The sequence below is a fragment of the Phacochoerus africanus genome, chromosome 5 (assembly GCF_016906955.1).
Source record: "Phacochoerus africanus isolate WHEZ1 chromosome 5, ROS_Pafr_v1, whole genome shotgun sequence".
Taxonomy (NCBI): domain Eukaryota; kingdom Metazoa; phylum Chordata; class Mammalia; order Artiodactyla; family Suidae; genus Phacochoerus; species Phacochoerus africanus.
The window spans coordinates 110,620,760-110,647,154 of NC_062548.1; the positions used below are offsets into that span (position 1 = coordinate 110,620,760).

The following is a 26,395-nucleotide window of genomic DNA, read 5'->3' on the forward strand; positions in this document are numbered from 1 at the left end:
CTCTATCAGAAATTAAATATTCTACAAAGTTGCAATAATCAAAAAAATATGGTGTTGCAGAGAGTTCAGTCCAGACACAAATCCATGTATATGTAAGAATTCAGAATATTAAAAAGTATTTACTCAAGTCCACAGGGAAATCATGGATTATCCAATAGCTGCTGTTGAGTTAAATGGGCTAATAATAAATTAGCCCAAACTGAATTCTAGATGCACTAAACATTTTAATGTAAAAAAATAAAGTTACAAATGAACTAAAGGTAAATGGATGAAAATAGTTTTCATGTTTTGCAAACTTTGAGGAGGAAAGACTTTAGCATGACATCAAAGTCAGAAAGCATAAACAAAAATACCTCATTGCAATAAAATGAAAAATATCTGAGTCAAAAAAGCTCAATTAGGGGTTCCCCTTGTGGCACAGTGGAAATGAATTTGGCTAGTATCCACGAGGACGCAGGTTTGATCCCTATCCTCGCTCAGTGGGTTAGGGATCCTGCATTGCCTTGAGCTATGGTGTAGGTCACAGACCTTAGCTTGGATCGTGCGTTGCTGTGGCTGTGGTGTGGGCTGGCAGCTGTAGCTCTGATTATTATTATTATTATTATTATTATTATTATTAAGCCTGGGATCTTCCATATGCCATAGGTGTGGCCCTAAAAAGACAAAAAAAAAAAAAAATCTATCCAAACAGGGCCAACCTTCCCCATGAAATTGGAATTGGAGAGAGAAACAGACTCCCCATGTGGGACAAAGAAAGTTTGTCTGTAGAAAATGGAGAAAGCAGAGATGAGACTAGGAGAGAGAATATTTGTCTTCAATTTCCTGATTCTAGAACTTCCTGAGCTTCGACTCCATGCACCTGGATTCTTTGCCCACCCTCCCTGGCTCCAGGTCAGGTCTGTTACTGCCACGTCATCACAGGGCCTCCACTGGACCATATTACCTCCTCAACCCTCTCCCTTGCCCTTTTGAATCTCTCCTTCCTGCTCGCATGCTCCATGTAACATTTCTTGCATAGTTCTACGGGTAATCCAAGATAGAGAACATTCTTTCCTTTTCTGTAAATATCCTTTCCCAGCAAAAAGCACATTTTATCCTACAGACTTGTTCCTACGGCATCAGAGGATGTGCTGATCCCTGAAAGGAGAGGTTTAATCAATAATCACAGTGTCTAGGTGTTCCCACTGTGGCTCTTCGGGTTAAGAACCCAGCTGGTATCCATGAGGAGGCCAGCAGCTGCAGCTCCAATTCATTGTCTAGCCCAGGAACTTCTATATGCTGCATGAGTAGCCCTAAAAAGAAAAAAAAATTTTTTAATAATTATAATCACAGTGTCTAGTGCCTGAGATATTTTCCATCGTTCCCACACTGGTGCTTTTACTCTTCTTTCTATATGGAAAATGCCAACATAAACTTGCTCTTTATGAAGTGATGTTTTGGACTGAAATGGCGTTGTGCTGCTGTGTCACAGACCTCCAAATATATAGCTGGCGAAACTATCCAACTTACAGGATTTTTTTCCCTACCCTTAGGTAACCAATTTATCAGGCATTTTATTGTGACCCATGTGGGTTTTTAATAAGTAGATTCTAGTCCTCAAACAGTCCCTTGGGTTTCAGGAATAATGACAGAAGTGTCAAGTGCCTGTGGAAGGGAGGGGTTCTAAGTAGCTGAGAATATCTGGGCAACTGAGAACTGACAGCCAGCAAGGAGAAAGGGGCCTTCCTGGGACACTCTTCCCCAGAGGCCAATGCCAGGCAGAACCAAGTGTTTGCCAAATTGCTCCTACCTGCCAGAGGGCTGTTTTTCATGGATTCCATCTGATTCCTAGGCAACTGGGGAACATTCTGGAAAGAAAAAGAGACCTTCGAGTGCTCATTTTTAACTTTCCCTCAACCACTTACCTCAACTAACTTCCTTATGTGCTTGTTGATGACCGTTGGGTCTGGCTTCGGCAGCACTCCTGAGGCCCACTCCAGAGGCACCATGGGCTTAGTGGGTGTCGTAGGGGAGGTAGGCTGCTGACAGAAAACATACACGGTTTTTTTACTTTATCTGGAGCCTTCAGCAATTGGGACCAGGGACACTGAGAATGACATCTATGTTTTGCACGTTAATATCGGTAGCACTTAAATGTCTGGAAAACAACTATCAATGAAATTTTTTTAATGGAATATTTTGTCAGTGGAATCTAATCTGTAACTAAATACATGTTTGGATAATGCATTTTCTTTGGCAGTAGCCTGGATCGTATTTTTTTAGATGGATAAAAAAATATTGCTTCTTCAGCTCATCCAAAAATCCTATCCAAGTTCCCCTAATAATACTAAAACACCTTTATACAGCTCTATAGCAATCCATGCAGTTTTTATATAATACCAAATATATAAAAAACCAGTTATCTAATTCTTTAATACTTAGTGCTAGTGATAAGTTAGTAGGTGTGTACAGTAAGTGGGTGCCAGTGCCTGACCAAGGTTGTGTCCTTAAACCAGCGATGCCAGCATCTCTCTTAATATGTTTAATCACTTCTTGACTGTTCTGGTAATCATTAGCTTTTTCAAGTCCTATTTGGTGACTTGCTTTCTCCAAAGGTTCCCCCACATTCCTGCAAGACATTTTCAATTAATAATGTGGAGAAGATAACTCCTAACACGTTTACACAACATAAGCATGAAACACAATTCTATGGAGAGACCAGCTGCTAAGAGTGCTGTGTACTTTGTATCGTCTCCCTGGGACTCTCATATGATGAAATATTTTTGCTGTGGCACCCATACACATCTGTATCAGCAATTTTTGTTTTCTGGCTATGAATGCAGCATGTGGAAGTTCTGGGGCCAGGGACTGAGCCCACACCACAAGAGTAACCTGAACCATGGCAGTGACAATGCCAGGTCCTTAATCTGAGGAGCTACCAGGGAACTCCAGCATATTTTTTATTTGATACCAAATTGCAGATAAACATTTTTGCAAGAGGAATTGAGGTCTAACTACTGGTTTAAGCCCCTACTAATGTTTTGAAGTGGGTTTCTGTAATCCTATGGACTACCAACAGGATGCAAAATTACCTGCCATCTGAATATGGTCACCCCCACACGCAGTCTCTCTCTTATACACATGCTCACACATACTCATACTAACACTCATACATCTCAGCTCTTTCAATTGAGCCTGTCATCATATTGATGTAATAAAGGATTAAACCCTTGGTTTCCAAACTATGCAGTGAGGCACTCAGAGGGGTACCAAAAAATATTTTAAACTTCCAAGCAATACTCAATGTTTGTCAGATATCACACAAACTACCAGCTTGAAGTAATTCACAATTCACCCATTTGATCATGCTATGTTTCTATTAATGACACATATCTTTGTGAAGCAAAAAATCAATGTGGAACAAGCAATAATGGTGACAGTATCCAATCTGGTTCAGATTCCAAGACTTAAGAAATTGCACAGTGCCCAACAGATACACATGTCCACTAGTGAGTCATTGTAGTTATTTAAGAATGAAATACATTTTTTCAATGTGTGTTATTTTTTCAAGTGGGTACCAAGTCACTACAACATCAATATTCATTCACATTTAGTTGCTCGGACCTAACTATCCTATAAGTAGATCTGTTAGGTATTTTTTCTTTTCTTTTCTTTTCTTTCTTTTTTTTTTTTTTTTTAGGGCTGCACTGGCGGCATATGGAAGTTCCAGTTTAGGGGTTGAATCTGAGCTATAGCTGCTGGCCACAGCAACAGCCACAGCAAAGCCAGATCTGATCTATGTCTGCAACCTACACCACAGCTCATGGCAACCCCTGAGCCTTAACCCACTGAGTCAGGCCAGGGATCGAAACCACGCCCTCATGGATAGTAGTTGGGTTTATTACCACTGAGTTCAAATGGTAATGCCCAGGTATTTCTTTTGACCTAGAGGTGGCCTGAAAAGACAGAGACACAAAGTAAAACACCAAAAAATAGTGAGGCCCTAGGGGTCCCATGAACACAAAACGTTGAGACGCTCCGGCATTAACTAGGTGAGGTCAGCCAGTGACAACTGCAAGTACATCAAAGGTACAGGCTCCTGGTAATACAATCCTGACTGGAAATTGTTCTCGAGTTACTAGCAGGCGTCAAACACTAAATACAAAATAGAATGACATTCCACTTAGAGCAAAGACAGAAAGGGATTGAGAACTGTGTTTTCATAGATTCATGGGCTTTCAGCATTTGGAAAAGGCTTTGAAAGCTGCTTTTAGAAGAGATAAAAATAAAGCTTTTATATTGGGTGGAAAGTCTCCCAAAATTGGCAAAACTTGATCCTCAAATAAAATAAATCTGAAGGGCACAAATCAGATATGTGTGCTAAAATGGTCATTCCTACCCTGTTTTTGAACAAGGGGTGGTGGGAAAATGATGAGCAGTATCACGCTGTAGGAAAAAGCACAGGTAATGAAGGCAGACAGTCCTGAGACAAATCCCAGTTCTCCTACGTACTGGCTGTGGGGTCCTTATAAGACAACTGCACTCACCAGACTCTCCTTCACAGAGATAACGAGATAACATATAGACTACGATCTGACAGGCGTCCAACAACCAACAGGTAGCAATTAAGGTGCCAGGTTACAGGTAAAGGAAGGCGTCAGGAGGTGGAAATGCTGGGTGTGTGGGTATAATACAGCTTACCACACCATGCCAGCTTCATCACACCAAAGCTAGGGACTGAGGGAGGAGCTTACACATTCCTTTTTACAGTAACATTATCTTTCTTTCTTGCTCTCTCTTTGTCATGCTAACTTTGAAGAGTCTGGTCCTAACGCCTCCCTTTGCCTATGCTGTATCTTCCCACGTGGCTTCCTTCTGCAGTGTCCCCAGGAGATGGGCCTCTTTGGACTGGCAGGGAGGGGAATGTGCTGATGGAACCATCACCCTCATTATTTTAAGAGTTGCTGACAATGCACCACAGAATTCAACTGGTACAGAGGTTAACACGTGAGATCTTTACAAGAAAACCAATCTCAGGATATCAGTATAAGAAGCAGAGAGAAAATTTTCCTTCAACATGCAGCCTCATCCTCATCGTAAATTTCTTTTTTTTAAATTTTTTAAAATTGTTATTTCCCCAATATAATTTTTTTTCTACTGTACAGCATGGTGACCCAGTCACACATACATGTATACATTCTTTTTCCTCACATTATCATGCTCCATCATAAGTGACTAGACATAGTTCCCAGTGCTGCACAGCTGGATCTCACTGCTAATCCATTCCAAAGGCAATAGTTTGCATCTATTAACCCCAAGCTCCCCAACCACCCCACTCCCTCCCCCTCCCTCTTGGCAACCACAAGTCTGTTTTCCAAGTCCATGATTTTCTTTTCTGTGGAAAGGTTCATTTGTGCCATATATTAGATTCCAGATATAAGTGATATCATATGGTATTTGTCTTATGAGAGTCTCTAGTTCCATCCATGTTGCTGCAGATAGCATTATTTTGTTCTTTTTTTATGGCATAAATTTCAATTCGCGCAGATAATTTTTCATTAGTGCAAAACATATCTGAGGTACGGTCCACTTGCTAAAAGTAATGAGCAGTGTACATTCATTAATGCAATTTCTTCAACTCATTCTTTTTTTTTTTTTACTACAAGTCAGTTATCAACTAAGGGATAATATCCAATGTTTTATTGAAATTCTGATCTGAATCAATCATTAGAGGAGAAATTTGTGAATTATGACCAGGGTATTTAAAATTTATTAGATTTAATTTTATTTTGAATGGGCTTTTTAAAAAAAGCCTGGAAGGGCCTGAATGATCTTTAATGTTAGGATGAATTATTGCTCCTTTTTTGTTGTTGTTATTCTATATTATAGGTGAGTTCTCAGAGGGAACACAACACATAGAAGAAATAATATAACAGAGTAATTGGAAATGATGTTCTTCTTTATTAGCCTCTAATGTGAAGAAATAATTCTCAAACTGTCAGGGCTAAGCTGTTCCATTGGTAAAATGAGGTGAATATAGATTTTTAAATTCTTCAATCTTTAGATCACAAAGCACTATTGTAATGGCCAATTATTGAAAAAGATAAATAATGGCATTTGTCACTAATCCTTAGAGAGAAAACAATACCTACCGATTTAGAATTTCTAGGCTCCAGCACCAGTGATAGTTTGTAAATATCATCTTCTGTGTGATAGAGGTCCAGAGAAAGCTACAAAAAAATTAGAAGGGACAAATAACATTGAATTATTTATATATTTACATTGCTGAAATTTTCCCAAACTGAATGCTTAAGCTCAATATCAAATAATTTGAGTGAACCTGGAACATTAAAAAGATAGCATATAGAGGTGAAAAATGAAGTTTAAGAGAGAAAAAAATTAAACCTAGTGTGGTCGTCAGCATCAACAAGGACCATTGACTCAATTTCTCAATAATGTTTATTGAGCAGCTTGTAAGCACCAGGCAATGAGCTAGAGATAAGGGATCCTTGATGGTTACAGGCTAGGACCAGGGGCAGATGCATTAAATAAGACTCGGAAATGAAATAAAGGCTGTCTTACAGGTTTGATTAAAACACTGTAGACATAAAGGAGCAATTAATAGGTTTCTATTATTTCAGGGCATTGTGCTAAGTTCTGGAGATACAAAATGATATATCCTGCCCTCAAGGGCCTGACAATTGATTTGAATATACAGGACCCTGAACACAAAGAAATATGTTCATATCAACAAAAGGCAACACATGGTAAATGTGAAGTCAGCTGCCCCACTCTAAGTGCTCTAGGAATTTTTCAGGGAGACAGCGTGTAAAGCATGAGGGAGAGGTTTTGGAGAATGGTTGGCCTGAGTTCAAATTCCGAGCCTGCACTGGTTAGCTCTGTGACCTTGAGTAAGTTCTTTCTTCTCTGACATTCAGGTTTCCCCTTCTATAAAATTGGAATGACCACAAAAGCCCCATATAACTGAATTTTTAACAGGTTCGAATGAAATAATGCATGTCAAGTACTTCAAACAAAACCTGGTACACAGTGAAATCTCAGTAATCTGGTGGTATTAACATTATCGTTATTATTGTACCTGTTACAATTACTTTTTTTTATTATATGTGGGGGCCACTGAAGGCAGAAATGATCAGGATGGATTCACAGAGGAACTTGTAAGCTGCGACTGAACTGAGGGGGCCTTGGGCAAATAAAGACAGAGAGAAAGATCAGAGTAGGCAGGAATAATAACTTAGACAAGATTGACTAGTGTGGATAAAATATGTAACACCTTAGAATGCATGGTCCCATCCACCTAAACTAGAAGTCATAGCCTTAAAATAAGGCTGGATAATTCACACCCATGACCTTCAATGTTAAGACAGCTGAGGAATCACACCATTCCACTGGCAGGGAAAAGAACCTTTCTCTGATGGTAAATGTGAAAATTTTCCTTTAACATATTTTGTCTGTAAGATATATACTTGATGTGTATAGGTGTGGAATGAGAGGGAAAAGAAGAAAGCAAGAGAAAACTCAGAAGCAAAGGATCTCTTTCAAGGATTCACTTTTTTGTTCTATATCATTTTAAAAAGAATCTGGTATTATAAATCATCATTTTTTAATCATTCATTCAATAAATATTTATTGGTCATCTAATATGTGCCAGGGACCATCTCTAGCTACTAAATACAACATTTAAATTAAGGAATTCATATGTATGGTCATATATTGCTTTACCTAGACTTTATCATCTAAAGGTCTTTTTTCCAGAGTTCCCATTGAGGCTCAGCGAGTTAAGGACCCGACGTTGTATCTGTGAGGATGCAGACTGGATCCCTGGCCTGACTCAGTAGGTGAAGTATCTGGTGTTGTTGCAAGCTGTAGCAGAGGTGCAGGTGTGGCTCAGATATGGCATTGCAGTGGCTGTGGCCTAGGCTGCAGCTGTAGCTCTCATTGGTCCCCTAGCCTGAAACTTCCATATGCTGCAGATGCAGCCATAAAAAAAAATAATAATAAAAATAAAGGTTTTTTCCTATTACATAATAAAATTGACTTTACTACAAAATCGCTGTAGTATCATTTCAGATCATGAAGATACTGTTCAGGAGTTCCCGTTGTGGCGCAGTGGTTAACGAATCCAACTAGGAACCATGAGGTTGCAGGTTCGATCCCTGCCCTTGCTCAGTGGGTTAACGATCCGGCGTTGCCGTGAGCTGTGGTGTAGGTTGCAGACGCGGCTCGGATCCCGCGTTGCTGTGGCTCTGGCGTAGGCTGGCAGCTACAGCTCCGATTCGACCCCTAGCCTGGGAACCTCCATATGCCTCGGGAGCGGCCCAAGAAATGGTAAAAAGACAAAAAAAAAAAAAATAAAAGAAAAAGAAAAATAAAAGAAAATGCTGTTCACAAAGAAAGCACACTATTATCTACCTTTCCTTGCACAGCAATCACTTCTACCTCCTGGGGCCCTGCCTTTGGGCAGGACAGGAACTGTCCCCAGGTTACAAACAAATGCTTTTAGGAACCAGCCACTACATAAAAGAGTGAAGGGAGAGGCATAAAAGGGATATTGTGATAGAGAGAGACACTGGTATAACAATGTATTTGGTAAAAGAGTTTTGCAGATGTGATTAACTTGTTCTTAGCTCAACAATAAGAAAAATTGTGATGATAAGTGGAATTTAAAAGCCAAGACATGGAAACAACCTAAATGTCCATTGACAGATGATTGGATTAAGAAGATGTGGTACACATACACAATGGAATACTACTCAGCCATAAAAAAGAACAAAACAATGCCATTTGCAACAACATAGATGGAACTAGAGACTCTCATACTATGTGAAGTAAGTCAGAAAGAGAAAGACAAATACTGTATGATATCATATCTGGAATCTAATATATGGCACAAATGAACCTTTCCACAAAAAAGAAATTCATGGACTTGGAGAACAGACTTGTGGTTGCCAAGGGGGAGGGGGAGAGAGTGGGATGGATTGGGAGCTTGGGGTTAATAGATGCAGACTATTGCCTTTGGAATGGATAAACGATAATAAGATCCTGCTGTACAGCACTGGGAACTATGTCTAGTCACTTATGATGGAGCATGATAATGTGAGGAAAAAAATGTATACATGCATGTGTAACTGGGTCACCTTGCTGTACAGTAGAAAATTGACAGAACACTGTAAACCAGCTATAATGGAAAAAAATAAAAATTATTATAAAAAATAAGTGGACTTTAATAGGACACAGGCCCTCTGGGTTAGGGAAGCAATAGGGAGAGGTGTGATCTCTGATGAATGCAAGACATTCCCTACTCAGCTAAGGAAAACTGTTGTCCATCTGACAAACAATTACCACATCTTCTCGTTTGTCAAGAGAAGTCAGAAATCTGGTGTTTTCTATAAAATATTCCTATTGTTAGACCCCGGCAACTGATAATGAAAACTTTTTATATTCCATGTGGGCCAAATCAAACACGTCTGGCATGAGCAGTTGCCCACCATTTTGCAAATCCCACAATAGAAGACTCAGCTGGTCTCTAAGCCTCATGAAAGTAGACAGCGCATCTGTCTTTTTCCATTCTGCAGTCCCAGTCCTAGTTTGCAGTCTTGCCCTGGGAATGCTCCATAGAAAACTGAGTGCCTTCTTCCTTCTGAATTCCTTGTTATCAGGAGTTGATCCGGGCTTTGATGAGTATATTCCCATCCTCCTGACTCCTCCTCTCATGACGGCACTGGCATCAGCTGGAGAGGAGATGACAGCAGTGCCAGAATACCCAACCAGAATGAACTTAGGCAAGTCATTAACCTTCTTGAGTCTGTCTCTTGATCTATAAAATGGGAATCCTCAATAAGAGCTCCCTCCCAGGACTGTTGTGAAGAGTAAATGAGCTAATATGTATCCTATGGGGTTTGTTTAGAAGGCCACACAGATGGGAACGGCAGGGTTGGCTCCTGTGGTCAATCAATGCAGCAGCTGAATGACATTGGGCGCATCCATGAATGCAAAGCTGCCTTCTGGGTTACTCCTGCCCTCTTTCTGCTCTACCAGCCATAATTCTACTTGCTTTCTCGGATCTCCACTGGGCTTTACGGCCCTGCAGAGTGACCTGTTCTTCTTCCTATGCACCTTTTACATAATTTAGGCAGCCTGTAAATGGGGTTTCAAAAAGGTTTATTTGTGTCTAACCTATTTTAAGTTTGGTTGTTTCAGAAAAATGTTCTGAGTCACCGTTTCGGGTTATAGCTTATATATCCAAGCCTACCGGCAAAGATGGCTATGAACTTGCTCTGTATCTTACGATTAAGACTGCCTTTGCACGGAGAATTATAAAATAAAAGACTTGGTCATCAAATTATCTCCATTCACCATTCATTTTTGCAATCCTTCCTCCCCCTCCTTCTCCTTCTCCTCCTCCTTCTTCTTCTGCTATTGTAAAAATACAGGGGACTTCCAGTTATTTGCATATACTCAGAATGGTAAAACTGATAGATCTAAAAATACTGTGAAAAAACCATACTATTTCATATACCATAAAACAAGAAGCATCGGCTTTGAAAGCTTCTGGTTACATGAACTGGAATCACAATGGAAAATATCTTCTCCAGACCTTCCTTGAAAAGGGGAACAACCCAAATCCCACCAGTTCGGTGGTGTGGGTCCCTTTCCTTCATGTGCTCAGAGACATTCAGGTGGCTAAGGTTACAGTGATAAAAATGGCAAACATAGTCCCTGCTCTCATAGACTTTGTTTTGTAATTCTTTCTTTACACACCCTTGAATAAGGAGAGAGATTTTATTGTCATAGATGTAAAATAAAATAAATGTCAGCAATATTCCCACATTACAGAGTAAATGTCCACCAGCGAAAGAGAACGACTCAGAGAGAGAGAGCACCCCAAACCTAGATCAGAAGTTTGCTATTTGCAAGCTTTTTGTCCTTTACGTATCTTAGTTTCTTCATTTTTAAAACAGGATAGGAAGGGGCAGGAGTAATATTATACCCTCTGACCAAGCTACATCACAGGGTATGTGTGAGAGTCTACTGAGGTGTGAAAACTAATCAATTATTATAGAAAGTTCAAGTATTGCTATATAGCCTACTGCATAGAGTGGGTGTTTTGTAATTATTGATTTTTTTTGTCTTTTTTTTTTTTGCCTTATCTAGGGTCGCTCCTGCGGCATATGGAGGTTCCCAGGCTAGGGGTCTACTCGGAGCCGTAGCCACCGGTCTACGCCAGAGCCACAGCAACGCGGGATCCAAGCCGCGTCTGCAACCTACACCACAGCTCACAGCAACACCGGATCCTTAACCCACTGAGCAAGGCCAGGGATCGAACCTGCAACCTCATGGTTCCTAGTCGGATTCGTTAACCACTGCGCCACAACGGGAACTCCTGTAATTATTGATTTTAACTTAAAAGTTCTGCTTTACTTTCTTACATGGCTCTCAATCATATATATCATATATCAGCTTCCTGGGGCCATGATAGATACAGTCACTTCAGGAAGGGACTTGACCTAGGGCTCTTGGGGCAAAATGATTCACCTCTTCAAATGCTGTCATTAAGAATGACCTGCAGCTTCAGGTAACCACACAGTTCTAATCCCCAAAAGTTTGTGGTTCATGAAATGCTTAGTGGGCTCTAGCGAACACCTTCCTGGAGTCTCCTCCATTCTCATTCGGGGGACGTGAATACACCTGTGGCCAGGAAGAATGACTGTACTGAACTTTCTCCTTGGCTGTGGGGAGAGAGGAAGGCTCTTGGTTCTCAATAGAAGCTGGCTTGATGATTGCATGCATATGAGGGACTGTGCCATCTTGATGAGCCCCTGGACTGGAACTACAGAATCAGGATGACACTTGGTTCCTTATTCCCAAGTCTTGCCATTCCCTACATCCTTACATCTAGAACCACAGAAGTTTCGAGCTGGATGAGACCTCATATATGAAGAAGAAACCCTTTAGGAAAAAAATCCAAAGTCAAGGCTAGTTGGCAAGGAGACAAAGCTAAGTAACTGCAGAGGCAGGGCTAGAAGCTGTCTCTCCCATCTGGGACTCCTGGCACTACACTACACTACACTACACTATACTATATAACACTTTTGTTACTAAATATGGTACTTGGTGGCTTCTAAATTTTCCTTCAATACCTGGGAGAAAGAGATAGAGAGAGAGAGTCTTTTTCTTTTTTCCTTCTTAGCAAAGAGGAATTATTTTTTGCTTTTATTTCTAGAGTTCAAATATTCCATCTATAACCCCCAAATTTCATTCAAAACCCCTCAATATTTCTCTAAATATGTCACATTGTTGCTTGCTGCATTTACAATTCATGTTCCCTACTCCATCATTATCTTTTATCTAGATGAGAAATTGCCCATATGTAGGTACCTACTCTGTGAAGTTATCCCTCACCTCATGGAGACAGTCTCAACATAGACACTTGAAACCTAGGCTACCACTTGAGACTGGTCGGCAGACATCACCTGTGTCTGTGGGTTTACAGTCTGATTGGGGCTGAAACTCTAGTCACTTATTCATGGCAACAAATTTACATGGCAAATGATTAATAAATGCAGGTGCCTGGATTATTGTGAGGTCCTCCCCCTATCCCCCACCCCCACGAACAGAGAATGTGTGTTTACTATTTATCACACAAACTCCCAAGAGATTTTTGTTTCTGTGTCAGCCACTTCTGCTTTATACTAAGAGTGCAACTGCCATTGCTGCCTACACCTAGGGTACTTCTATTCTTTAGTTAACAATTATGTGTTCTAGGAACAGTTTGTGAGAAGGTCTAGGAACCGCACTTATTCCAAGGCAGCAGTCCTAGAGGATTTAGCACTTCAAAGGGTTCTTGTTTGCATTTCCCATGGACTTTGGAGGAAAGTAGTCAATTCAGTATTGCAGCCAAGTTTCAGGTGCTACAGTGTTATAAACCCAAGCAAGGAAGTTGCTCCTCCATTTGTTTAAGCAAGGGTAAGAGAATTTGCTTATGCCTCTCCCCCCCACACACCCCCACCGCACCAAAAAAGCAGCCAATGGGAAATATTCTCTTCTACACACCTGTGTGTCTAAAAGTACTTGGACCTGGAGGTCAGCTAATGATGTGTGCCTCAAATGCCAAAAAGCATGAGCTGTAGGTAAGTTTCTTCTGACCCACATCATTCCTAAATACAGCATTCAGTTCACTTGTTGAGCTCCTAAATATGCCAGGCTCTGTGAGTGGTGCTGGGGACATGTGATAAATAAGGCTGGTAAACAGAAAAAAAAAAAAAAAAACCCTGTCAAGTGATACCTCCTACAGTTAAAAAAGTACAGCATGCAAGGGCAATCCATGTGACATGTGCATTACTGCTTTGGCAGGAAAGAGCAAATGCTCCAGAAAGAGAGAGGCTTTTGGATAAGGAAGGGATTTTCCAAGAAAAGGCAAGGGCCAGAAAGCAGCAGAGAGCAATTCATGGTGGAAAGTCTCATATTCCTCAAAGGCAGGTGTGATGTGGGATAGGGTGATGACACTTGAGGAGATAGTCAGAAAACACATCCTGAAGGGCCTCGAACGCCAGACTGGGAACTGCATCAGGCAGTTTGGGGAAGTTGCTGGGGGAGGGGGGTGGGGGATCACAAAGGAGGTCCGTGCTTCACTCACTCACAGCCCTGCATGAGGATCAGGAGAAGCTGAAGAGTTGAGGACACAGGAAAGGAGGTGATGAATGAGATGAGTGTGATGCTGGACCGTGAGGCACTGAGGACAGGGTTGGAGGGTTTCTCTAAGAACTCCAGAAGTGGGTGCTGAGGGGCAGAAACTGGGCCACTTGAAGCTGGAATTTTCTTTGCTCAGAGACTAGAGTCTCAAGTTACAGTGGTTCTGAGTGGGGGCTCCCTTGTGTTCATCTTTTTTTTTTTTTTTAAATGGCCGAATTTGTAGTATATGGAAGTTCCTAGGTTAGGGGTGGAATCAGAGCTGCAGCTGCCAGCATATCCCACAGCCACAGCAATACCAGATCCTTAACCCACTGCGTGATGCCTTGGATCAAACCTGCATCCTCACGGATACTATGTTGGGTTCTTAACCCACTGAGCAACAAAGGGAACTCCTCCCTTCCTCCTTTGAGATTTCTTCCCCTCTACTTACTGACCCTGAATTCAATCCCCCCACCCACCCTCACTGTGAATTGATGATGGATCCCCTGGGAAGTGAAGTGTAGAAGCTATTAGCACAGACTCCAGCTCCTTGGACTTACCGTGAGCAAGTTGATCAAATCCAGGTTGGGTTCTAAGTGGGGAGAGGCATTCTGCAGGGAGACCAGTTCACTCAGGGTAACGGAGAGCTGATGCATTTTCACAATGTTCACTTTGTTCTCTTCCGTCCAGTCTGGGAAAATGACATGGACAGCTATCAAGTCTTTCAAGTGGACGCCAAGGATTGGGATTTTGAAGCCATCACAGTCGGCAAAGGCCTTGCGGTAATTACAGTAATTGCCGTTGGAGGAGACCAGCTCCGTCATTTCATTCCAGTTCTGGGAACAGAGGGAAACGTAGAATTTTCAAACAGCCTTCCCTTCTGCCCACCCCCAGGCCCAACAGTGTGTGGCTAGGAAATTCCTTGGCTACTGAGAGAAGTATCAATTGCACCAACATTGATGCAGGGAAATATTAATCAGGAAAAAGAAAAGCTAGGAAAATGTACTAAGCCTGGCTATGAACTGGAGAGCCTGTTTCATTCTGCTGCAAAACAGAAAGAGCCCACACCTCTGCCTACCTACCAGGCAGGATGCTGAGATGTTGAAGAGCATCAAGTATATATATGTACTTTGTAATTTACGGCACTATTACAACCCACAAATACAAGTTGCTTGTATTATATATATTAAAGTTATGTGCTATATTAAAATTTCCTAGTTGTCCCAAGAAAGTCACATTCGAGATAGAACTTGAAGGTTGCTCTGGGACAGTATGGGATAAGAACAGGTGTGAGATAGTTGTGGTTCTGGACTCTGCCACTAACTAGTAGGGTGACCTTAAGCAAGTCACTTCACTTTGGAGGGCCTTAGTCTCCTCTTCTACAAGAAAGCGGAGTTCAAAATAAATAATTTTTGAAGGCACACTCATAGTTCCAGGCCTCTATGAGCCTCCATTGAATTCTTATTCTTCATAATATTTAAAATATGTTTTAGGGAGTTCCCGTCGTGGTGCAGGGGTTAACGAATCCGACTAGGAACCATGAGGTTGCGGGTTCGATCCCTGGCCTTGCTCAGTGGGTTAAGGATCCGGTGTTGCTGTGAGCTGTGGTCTAGGTTGCAGACGTGGCTCAGATCCAGTGTTGCTGTGGCCCTGGTGTAGGCCAGCGGCTTCAGCTCCGATTCAACCCCTAGCCTGGGAATCTCCATATGCCACAGGAGCAGCCCAAGAAATGGCAAAAAGACAAAAAAAAAAAAAATATATATATATATATGTTTTGCTCTTTACTGGAAATTCAGTATAGATCTAAAGGAAAATTAAACACATAATGAACCTCTGTTTACTTGGAATGGACACAGTGTTTGAAGTCAGACAGCAATGCTTCTGTGGTTTATATTCTTCTGTTTATTTAGACAAGTTATTGTAAGTTGCCTAACAGCATCCAGACCTTCTTAATAGACCCTAATTTTGATCAGTCTACTCTTTTCCAAAGCAGCCCATGTGGCTCAGAGGGAGTTATTTCCAAACCCAGGTCCAAGGATGGGTTCTGACTTACCATCATCATAATTCCATCCCTCTAGCTTGTGATTGGTTCAGGAACACAGAGTTAAGCCAATCAATACATTGTATTCCTCTGTAAAATGTTAATGACTCAGGGGTAGGCATGTGATTTGAGATGGTCTAATCTGTCTAAAAAAGAAGCTCTTTAATTCCATGGAGGTAGAACTGAAGAAAGAAGTTCCTCCTCTCTTCAACTTTCATAAACAAGGGAGTGTAATTTTCCTATTGCTGCAGAAAGCCCAATCAGGAGGGAAGCCATTCTGGTGAAAAATAAAAACAAAAACAAAAAATGGATGCTCAGAGGAATACAGAGCAACAGAGCCAGAGCTCTGATCAGGCCGTGCCTGGAGTTGGCCCTGCCTCTGGCCTTCCAGGTATTTAAGACAATTCATTTCCTTATTGTTTAAGTAATTTCAAGGTGTTTTTTTTTTAATTTATAGCTGAAAATATCCTGATCAATATAGCAAAATGCAGTCTTGTGAGGAAATCTTTTCATAAGGATGAAATGTTCTTTTTTGCTCAATAAGAAAACATTATTATTGTAGTGCGTAAATACACATGGCAGAAAAAGTTTGGTTTGGGAAATGACCACTGCTTTTTTTGTTGTTGTTCCTGAAAACTCAGCTATAAATCTGAGGGCTTTCTATTCAAGACCCATGTCTTCTCCTTCCTTTGCATCTTCTACTGTGTTGAATGCAGAGCTACAAAGAGAGCAGGTGTTCAGTGACTTCAACTGAGGTGGGGAGGGTAGGAACAATTTCTGTCTTATTTGCCTTGAAACCTCCACGTGTCACAATGCCTATCACACAGAAAGCACCAAATGCATATTTTTGAAGATCTGCACCTACAAAATGTTAATAGTGTTCAAAGCATTCCTATTGGGACACTTGCTGCCACCTCCAAACCTCTTTTCCCAGTTGGTATGGCTATTCCTTCCCTCTTTTATCCCCATGTGTAACCTGTTGTCTAAGAAGAAATCTTTCCCACTCTGAGTGATATTTATTAGGATCATCCTATCTCTAAACAATGCACAAATGAATTTTCTCTTGAGATTATGATCCGATCTGCTGTACCTTGGTAACTTCTGAAGAAAGATGAGAATGGGTCTCTTTGAGCCGGGAAATGGAACTATGACTAAGGCCTCCCACCACAGCCATCAGGGTGTTAAAATTTTTGAGCTGAAGGAGCTTCTGCAATAAAAAAAAAATGTTAACTTCAATACTTGGTAACGATTTTTGAACTCTACAGATCTTTTCGACTTACAGACGGAAGTCATGTACAATTTTAATAACAAGGATGTAGAAAAAGTAATATCAATTTGAAACAAGGTACAAATGAAATCCACTAGAAAAATGTATTAGTCATTTCATAGAAAAATAGCTATATTAAATGCTTCCAAGTATTGCCTGTTAAAAGCAATCTTTTTGCATGACAGACGTATGATTTGTTCATTAGACATTTATGGGTAGTTAAATTGGCTTTTATATTGTGAACCCCAAATTTCCTCAATGCCATTTCTCAATAGAGTGAAAAAATATCTAGAATCTTTTGAGAACCCCGGTCTAATTAATAGACATACATACCTTGGCAACATTGATAAACTTTGTGATGACTTCTGCCCTTTGCTGAGGGGTTGGTTTGCTAAGAACCATCAACTGGACCCACTTAGAGATTCCATTAAATAAAGCAATAGATCTCTCCAAGGTTGGGTTATTCTCCAGGCAGCCATGGATGACATAGCTTTGGTAATCAGTGAACTAGTAAAGGAAGATTCAGAGACTCTGAATTACAATGGAGTCTTTGCAAAATCAGAAGTTAGAATGTTGCATGGAAGAGATGAGATGATGTTTCACCACAGCATAATAATTTCTTTCACTTCACATTTATTAATGGCCTCTTACAAGTTTGAATACCTTTAACATGTTATGTTGTTGTATTTCACTCCTCCATACACAGGCACACACTCATTAGACACCAGAGTGTTGGCTCGGGGAGGAAGGAACAAGACTCAAAGTCATATTCCAGTAAGTCTGAAATTTGCTGGATCATAAGATCCACCTGGAGCATTTGCTAAAATGGTTTTGGGGAACACATTTGACCTAATGGATTACTACTGTTTTTTTCCCCACACCTGTGGCATGCAGAAGTTCCTGGGCCAGGGATCGAACTCACACCATAGCAGTGACCTAAGCCGCAGTAGTGACAATGCTGTATTTTTAACTCACCAGGCTACCAGGGAACTCCTAGAATTTCTATTTTTCACCCACTATTTGTGACATCAATGGTCAGGCAAGTTCGAGATACAATGGTACACAGTAAAGAAGAGGAAATGAATATAAGTATCATAATTTCAAGTCAGAAGAAGTTTGCAAAGTTTTTTTTTTTTTTGAGAAAAAATAGTATTCAAAGTAAGGCCACTCTTGCAAAATGGAAATCAGCATGAGTGTCATGAGATACATAGGAGCCTTCTAGCATATAAACAGAGCAAGAGATTCCCCCACATGGCCTTGTGGGTGAGTCCTCTCCAAGTAGGATTACTTAGCAAAAATAATCAATCTTTCAGAAATCCATACTTCTAACCTCATGTTCATCTTTGCAAGCAATAACGTAATTCATTTTTTTTGGCAGCTTGGAAAAGAAGGAGAACTGACTTCCCTAGAGCTTGATGAGACAAAAACAAGAGCTAACTGTGAACCACTGTGTAAATACCATAACAAGTGGATAGTGGGTAGATGGCTAGGAAGAGATCTCAGTTAGGAAGAAGAGGGATGTAGAAAAGGAACTCTGTGCAGATAGAGTAGGAAAGAAAAATTGAATCCCGGATCTCCATCTCTGGGAAAGACTCTGACGTTGAGATTCTCCTGAAAGCCAACAATTCCTATTTTTAACCTATACCCATTATTAGGCATTTATACAAATCCCAAACTAAATAAATACTGCTTCCCCCCCTAAATGAAAGGCTCAGCCAAACATGTTCACTTGGGAGAAATCAATGGAGCTAAATAAACCTGGAATGGTTCAATCTCCATTGAGTATTTAGAAAATCATTCTTTAATCCTATGAAAGGAGACATTGAAAACAGCGACAGAAATATAGCTCCTGAGCCATAAAATAAAGACATGATAATATTTATCTTTGGTTAAAAGGGATTGTTCCTGTGAATTAAGGGCACTTTTCCAGTGGAGCACAGTAACAGAAGCTGCCAACACTGCAGAGAATGAAAATGTAGCTCTTGGGAAAGTTGGCATCGCGATTGTTATCCTTGGAAGAATAAACGTCCAGTTTCTTACTGAGATCCTTCTGAATGATTTATGCTCCAGAAAAGTGAGGTGCTCGGCCAATTCAATGGGCTCCAGATGGTCAAACAGCAGACAGGCTTTTCCCTTCTTGGATACTTTTTTCCTCTGTGTGACTCTTCTCATCCAGTCATAGGAAGGGCTATAAAAAAAGAGTGAGTCTGGTCAATGTGCTGAAAGCCCATTTTACTCAATGGAAGTTATTAACCTACTGACTCTGTAACTCTTGGCCTGCTTCCAGGGGCTTGTGCAAAATACACTCCCTGTCTTTCCTACTTGAAGAGAAAACCACTGACCCATTGCCAATAGAACATAAACTTTGAATTGTTTTTCTAGACAGGGTGGGTTTGCACTGATCCATCCAGAATCTCTTACTTGGTCCTTCTTGTGACTGGTAAGGTTGGGATCATAAGGGAGCGGTTAAGGCTAGAGATATAAATTTTGGACCTTATCAATTTATAGATGGTGATGGAAACCGCCAAAATCTGGTTCTCCCATTTCAGCAGCATGTGGATTATCTGAAAAGCTTGATCTAAAGACAGAGGCCTGGACCTCACTACCAGAGATTCTCATCTACTAGGAATGAATAATCTGAATAATCGTTTTTTTTTTTTTTTTGTCTTTTTGCCTTTTCTAGGGCTGCTCCCGCAGCATATGGAGGTTCCCAGGCTAGGGGTTGAATCGGAGCTGTAGCCACCAGCCTACACCACATCCACAGCAACGCGGGATCCGAGCTACGTCTGCAACCTACACCACAGCCCATGGCAACGCCGGATCCTTAACCCACTGAGCAAGGCCAGGGACTGAACCTGCAACCTCATGGTTCCAAGTTGGATTCGTCAACCACTGTGTCACCGATGGGAACTCCAATAATCGGTATTTTTTTTTGTCTTTTTTTTGTTGTTATTGTTGTTGTTGCTATTTCTTGGGCCGCTCCCGCGGCATATGGAGGTTCCCAGGCTAGGGGTTGAATCAGAGCTGTAGCCACCGGCCTACGCCAGAGCCACAGCAACTCGGGATCCGAGCCGCGTCTGCAACCTACACCACAGCTCACGGCAACGCCGGATCCTTAACCCACTGAGCAAGGGCAGGGACCGAACCCGCAACCTCATGGTTCCTAGTCGGATTCGTTAACCACTGCGCCACGACGGGAACTCCCAATAATCGGTATTTTTAACAACATCCTTAGTAATTCCTGGATAGCTCACCATTGATCCCTCTTGAAGAAATATTCTAAAAAAAGAGACTAGAGTATGAATGCCTAGGACACAAGAGCATATATTTGCAATATGGATAACCATAGTTAGGGCCCTAAATAGTTTTGTCTGCAAAGTTAACTAATCAGTATAGAATGCTGGCCTAATTAGTACCAAGTTCCTGATCACTGAGCTAACTAGTTCATGACACAACCGGTCAACATTTGTATAGCCTCAGGCTGACCTCAGAAGCACCAAGGTACAGGGCATCTCAAACTTGCATGAGCATATGAATCACCTGGGGATCTTAAGATGCAGTTTCCCATGATGAAAGACAATATGAGAAAGAGAGTGTATACAGATGTGCGACTGGGTCACTTTGCTGTAGAGCAGAAATTGACAGGATAATGTAAATCGACTATAAAAACAACATCTGCAGTTTCCAATTCAGCAAGTTTAGGGTGGGGCATGAGATTCTGCATTTTTATTGGCCCCCAGGTGATGCTAATGCTGCTGATCCACAGACCACACAATGAGTGGCAAGGGCATAGGAGACTAGACTCGGCAAGTGGGTACTGAGCCTCTATTATGCGCCAAATGTTTTCACACATCATTCTAGGTACTCGCTGGATGCTTAGAATAACCCCATGAGAAAGGTACAATCCCCACTTTACAAATAAAGAAATTGAAGCTTGGAGAGAGAAACTATGACCACTGGGACGGAGCTCATTGAAGCTAAGCTCTCCTCAGAGAAGCAGACCTTGATTCTGAGATGGGGTGAATGGAGGTCAAGTGGGGTCATCACCATGCCCTCCCCCAGACAGTGCACTCAGGTTTGAAAGAAGCTTGCGCCACTCTTACATGCTGGATATGTCAATGAGGCTGACGTGTTTCTCGTATCCCAGTTGACTAGCTACTTCCCGGAATTCCTCAGTCATATGGATCAAACCAAGGTCCAAATTAAACTCTGCAGGAAACTTCAGAATCCAGTACCTGAAAGGCATCAGGCATTTCTGACAGCTGGAAGATTTCAAGCTCGACCTCTATGGAAAACTACTGTATCATTTTACAGATTACATTTAACAGTGCTTTCAGGACCATACCCTAAATTAGCACTCTCCCATCCCCACCTCATCACCCTGAGTCCCGCTATTTCCTCCTTCAATCAAGGACCCAAGCCCACCACTCCCACTCCGAGCCTCTCTTTCTGACTCTGTTTTTAGAACCACAGCTGAGAGGCAATGCTTCTCCCAGCTCATGGCAAGTAGGTGGGAATGTGTATGGTAAGGGAGTAGAAAGCTTTTTCTAAGACACGCTTCTACTCCCTAGTCACATTGACCACTGCTTAATCTCCAGACCACAAGAAAGAGAAATTCCACCCCCTGGAACAGAGGAGGGCCAATTTAAACAAAATCAATGAATGGGAGATGAGGGTTGATTCTATTGTCAGACGGGGTCTATTGTTCGGGGAAAAGGAAACTATAAAAATTCCAGGACTAGAAATGATAAGATAATTAAATTCGTACGTATTTACCTCATGAAGTAGCAGATCTTTAATCGAAATTCATCACAGCTTTCCCCACTGGCATTTCGGTACGTATGCTAGTTAAAGAAAAAATCCTTGTGCATTGCTTCCTTTGCACAGAACTGCAGCTGTTTGATCAGTTTAGATGAATTCCTAATAAGAGGGCCATACTAAGGATATTAGGGTTATGTGGACATTGAAGTGGGGAGGTATGTAGGTTCTGATGACATCAGCACTAAATAATTGATACAATGTATTATTGCTCTGGGATGTATTTTTTTTTTTGCTCTGGAAGAGAAGCCACTTATAAAATTAGTTTTACCTTCCTAGGCACTTACCAAGTGACATCTGTCAACTATAATTACAAATATACCCCAACCAACTATAGATAATTTAAAATCAATAGTACATAGAAGCACCATTTAAGCCTAAAAGATTTTGCATATAAGAATAATGCCTTATATAACTACTCTAATTTCTTTAGTATTTGAAAATGTCCCTTTGGGGTATATTAATATACAGGTTGCGTTGCGATTCAGTCTCAAGTCTATTTATTCATACTCTTTTAAATGAATATCTATGGAGCTCCTGCTATATGCCAGACACCATGCAATAAGCAGGGAATCCACAGGGAGGAAAATCTAAAGAAATGCTAATTCACAGGCAGTTTCAACTTTCATAAAATCTTTGCTTTCAGATATTAAACCTAACTGTGCCTAAATAGCCCTTTCTATTTGTGTTTTGTATAGCAGTGAATATACTAATGATGAGAATGCTGTTTATGGGCACACTTTTTGGACAGTGTTTGGATCCTGAGGAGGGACAGGGCCAGTCTGAGTCAAGTCCCCCTCATCCTTTTCTATGTGCTACCCTTTAATAGAGGGACCCGTGGAACCCCTGGACCACCAGGTACTAGGATCTTGCTCACTTCCAGGGAACCTCTGCTCAGGGTGAATGTCCCCTTATCCTCTCTAACATCCCCTTCTGCCCTGAGGTTGGAGGTGATGCTGGAGGGAAGAAGTAGAAAGTGGAGGAGGCTTGAAATAAGCAGATAGGTGCCCTGCTGGCCCTAATAACGCTCAGTGGACCCTATCCCTCATAGATTCCCCCTACCTGCCCTGCAAGGCTTCTCACTCTTCTGCAACAGCCCTGGGCTTGAAGCCACCAGAGACTGTGGGAACCAACATTAGTGACTGTCTAATAAACATTAGATCTCAGGGAATGAAACCTCCTTAAAAATGTGTGACTATTTTGTAGTCATTTTCAGCCATTTGGGTTTTAACCACCTTTTAGGACTGTACCATGTACAAAAGCGGTGGACTGCTAAAAGCCCAGATTATAGAATGGGGTTTCTAACTATGTTTCTTTTCTTGCTTTTACATCAGAAGAAAATCTAAAATTAATATCAATTACAAATTACAATAAGCCTGTTAGACTGCTCCTTGTGTCTTGCCAGCAAGGGAAGATGTGAAAATTTAGGTAATGTTTATGCCTGGGCCAGATCATATTATTTTGGCTGGCATTTCCATATGCCTAAACTGTATTCTCTAAGTCTACCATTTTGCCTTCCTAAAAGGGAAAGTTATCTCTTGAATCAGTGTTAAATATTCTTTCATTGTACTGGCAGCAGAAATGTTTAAGACAAGTTAGAAACATTCGGCCTACAGCTCCTGTTTCATTTGTATCTAGTGATTATTTTCAAGTAGAGCCAAAACATCCAGATGGATGGTCAACTCTTTGGTCAATCATGCAGCTGCTGTGTCTAGACATCTATACATATTCACAAAACAGCTGGATAACTGACTGAAGACTGTTTATTCATCTTAATTTACTGGCTTTGGTTAGACATTCTATCTAAATACAGAACTTGATTTATGATTATAAAAATTACATAGTAGTTGAAAAGATATATGCAGAGAAGTTTTCCTGCCAATTCAGTGGAAGATAAATACCATCGGTGCATCAGTAGAACTATTCTTGGCAAATAACTATTATTCAGCTCTCCATTGTCATCTGTTAAAAAAGAAAATAAAATGAGAGGTGAGAAGACAACAGTACAAGCTACTTTTCTCTTTTTAAAATGTCAGCAGAGGAACATCAGTGTCAAAAATTTCTTACAGATCCAATTATCATTTTCCTCCTACTTCTGCTGGTATTTCCTTGCAAATTATGTGGGTAGGTCTCACCATTTCTTTGGTTTAGGGTTGCCAAATTTCACAAATTAAAAAAGTTCAAAATAGTTATTCTGAATTAAGGTAAACCACAAATAATTTTATAGTAAAAGTATGTGCCATACACTATTTAGGACATTCTTATACTAAAAATGTAGCTCATCTGCAATTCAAATTTAACTGAGCATCCTGTATTTTATCTGGCAACTCTACTCTGTCTGGTTTAACACTTCCTATAACAATGAATTCAACAAATAACTCTTTTGTGACTCTATTTGTCCAAGGGATAATCCAAAATGCTGAGGTAGATACATAAACAACATAAAAAAAGCAGAGAGCTGTACAGTCTGTAACCTAGGAGGAGATGCAAGACAAATACACAAATAGAGAATGCAGGAGATGGTGCCACACATAGCTGTCCAAGCCAAAAGGCCAAGAAATGATCATGACAGCATATGTGATATACCGTAAGTCACTAAGGGCTGGAGGAGAGTGGAAAAGGCACTCAGCATTCCTGACAGGGGAGATTAGGAATAGTATTATGAACATCTGAGATGATATCTGAAATGAGCCCTACAGCAGGGTTTCAGTGAAGGAGTATGTTAAAGGCATGGAGTTAGAAAGATGCAGGGAATGTTCTATAAACATTAAGTGAGCAGCACAGCTAGGGTATTAGCTGTGGGCAGTAAAGAGCAAGACATGCAGAGGGTGGTGTTACCAGGAGAGAGAAAGGGGTCAATCAGAAAGGCCTTACACACCAGGGTAAGGAGACTGAATTCTGATCCAGAGCAACCCTTGCATCTGGACAAGGGGAAGTCACAGTATCAGTATATACAAGACAGAGAAAAGGCTCATACCAAACATTTCAATGCAAGTGCTCAGCAGCTCATCTAACGTTGCCGCTTTCCCAAGTCCACTTGACCCCATGGTTTTTCAACCGTTGTCAAAAAACTAGGGGCCTTTTCGACATCATGCAGACCATCTCCATAATCATGCAAGCTGGTGGTGTTTGTGCTTAGGGGTGGTCCTAAAGTTTCAAGACTCTAAAGAAATAAGAAGAAAAAGTTGTCAGCTAGAGTTCTGCCGTCCATTAAAGCATGACTCTCCTACCTAAAAAGATAACGACAGAAGTTCCCTGGTGGCCTGTCAGGTTAAGGATCTGGCATGGTCACTGCTGTGGTGTGGATTCAATCCCTGACCCAAGAACTTCCACATGCCATGGGTGCAGCCAAAAAGAAAAACATAATGACTTCCATTGATTCTATTTTTCTGCTAGAAAAGAGTCAGTGACAGAGATGGCATCAACCACTGTGATGGCAAAATGCCTGCTATATACTCTGAGACCACAGAGATGTTTCCTATCAACTATTATCCCATGTTTGCAAATGAAAAAAAAAATTTTTTTTGTCTTTTAGCTGTACCTGCGACATATGGAAATTCCCAGGCTAGGGGTCAAATCAGAGCTGTAGCTGCCAGCCTACACCACAGCCACAGCAACACAGATTCTGAGCCATGTCTGCAACCTATACCACAGCTCACAGCAATGCCAGGTCCTTAACTCACTGAGCAAGACCAGGGATTGAACCCACATCCTCATGGATACTATTTGGGGTTGTTACTGCTGAGCCACCACGGGAATTGCTGAAAAATTTTTTGAAACATCTTATACTTTCTTCATATTCTTAAGTGACATTGGAGAGTGCATTATTATAAACATTACTTGGTTTAATATTATTATAAGAATACAGGACAATCTTACTTGCCTAATTTCTCTAATAGTATTACTAATATTAGTAAAAATATTACCAATAGTCTCTTGAACACCCACATTAAGTACCGGGTACCATACCAAATGCTTTGCCTATATGATCCAGCTTGACCTTCCTAACAATACTATGAGGTAGTAATTATTATTTCTAGTTTACAGACAAGGTCATGGTATTCACATAGATTCAACAACTAGTCCAAAACCACACAATTATTAAGGCCTTGAATAGGGACTGCTTTATAACATAAAATTTGGGTTGTACTTTTTCTCATTTATGGTTCTCCAAAGTGTGCATATCATAAACTGTCATAAGTTTCCCCCTCATCTAGTGTGAAGAATAACATCCTACAACATCTCAGAAAGCGTATATAAACAGAAAGCGTATATAAACCAATGATCTGTCATAGAGGTAGAAGAAACATGTGAGCATGACAGCCGTCCCACTGTATACCACTGTCATGGGGAAACTGGGATCAGAAACACCCTCTCAGAGTTGCTCACACCAAAAGTATCCCCCCCTGAAAACACACCATCCTTTTATTTTACAGAGAATGTCCTTGATGCCAGGTCCATACAGGCTTGGAGAAATCAAAAGGTTGTCATGATGAAAGACAGTTATCGACTTTGGACAGTCGGGTAGGTAAACGTGGCCATTGGTAATTCATCTCTTAAACCGTTTAAAGTCAATGTCTACTTTACTCTCAGAGTTT

The 26,395-nt window shown here is 41.0% G+C and overlaps 1 protein-coding gene across 4 annotated transcripts in view; it reads right to left on the minus strand.

Annotated features, from left to right (window-relative positions):
• Positions 1 to 26,395, minus strand: part of RASGRP3 (RAS guanyl releasing protein 3) — a 114,164-nt gene that overhangs the window by 14,956 nt on the left and 72,813 nt on the right. For 3 of the 4 annotated variants that reach the window (XM_047782298.1, XM_047782300.1, XM_047782296.1), the window contains exons 3-12: positions 24,775 to 24,960; positions 23,657 to 23,759; positions 21,756 to 21,818; positions 21,083 to 21,214; positions 19,020 to 19,167; positions 17,313 to 17,486; positions 16,803 to 16,919; positions 14,232 to 14,507; positions 6,132 to 6,209; positions 1,905 to 2,021 (exon numbers count right to left, since the gene is read on the minus strand). In XM_047782298.1, coding sequence (XP_047638254.1) covers positions 1,905 to 2,021; positions 6,132 to 6,209; positions 14,232 to 14,507; positions 16,803 to 16,919; positions 17,313 to 17,486; positions 19,020 to 19,167; positions 21,083 to 21,214; positions 21,756 to 21,818; positions 23,657 to 23,759; positions 24,775 to 24,844 — 1,278 coding nt within the window. In that variant the 5' untranslated portion in view covers positions 24,845 to 24,960. The remainder of the gene's footprint in view (positions 1 to 1,904; positions 2,022 to 6,131; positions 6,210 to 14,231; positions 14,508 to 16,802; positions 16,920 to 17,312; positions 17,487 to 19,019; positions 19,168 to 21,082; positions 21,215 to 21,755; positions 21,819 to 23,656; positions 23,760 to 24,774; positions 24,961 to 26,395) is intronic. The other variant, XM_047782299.1, reaches the window with a different exon arrangement.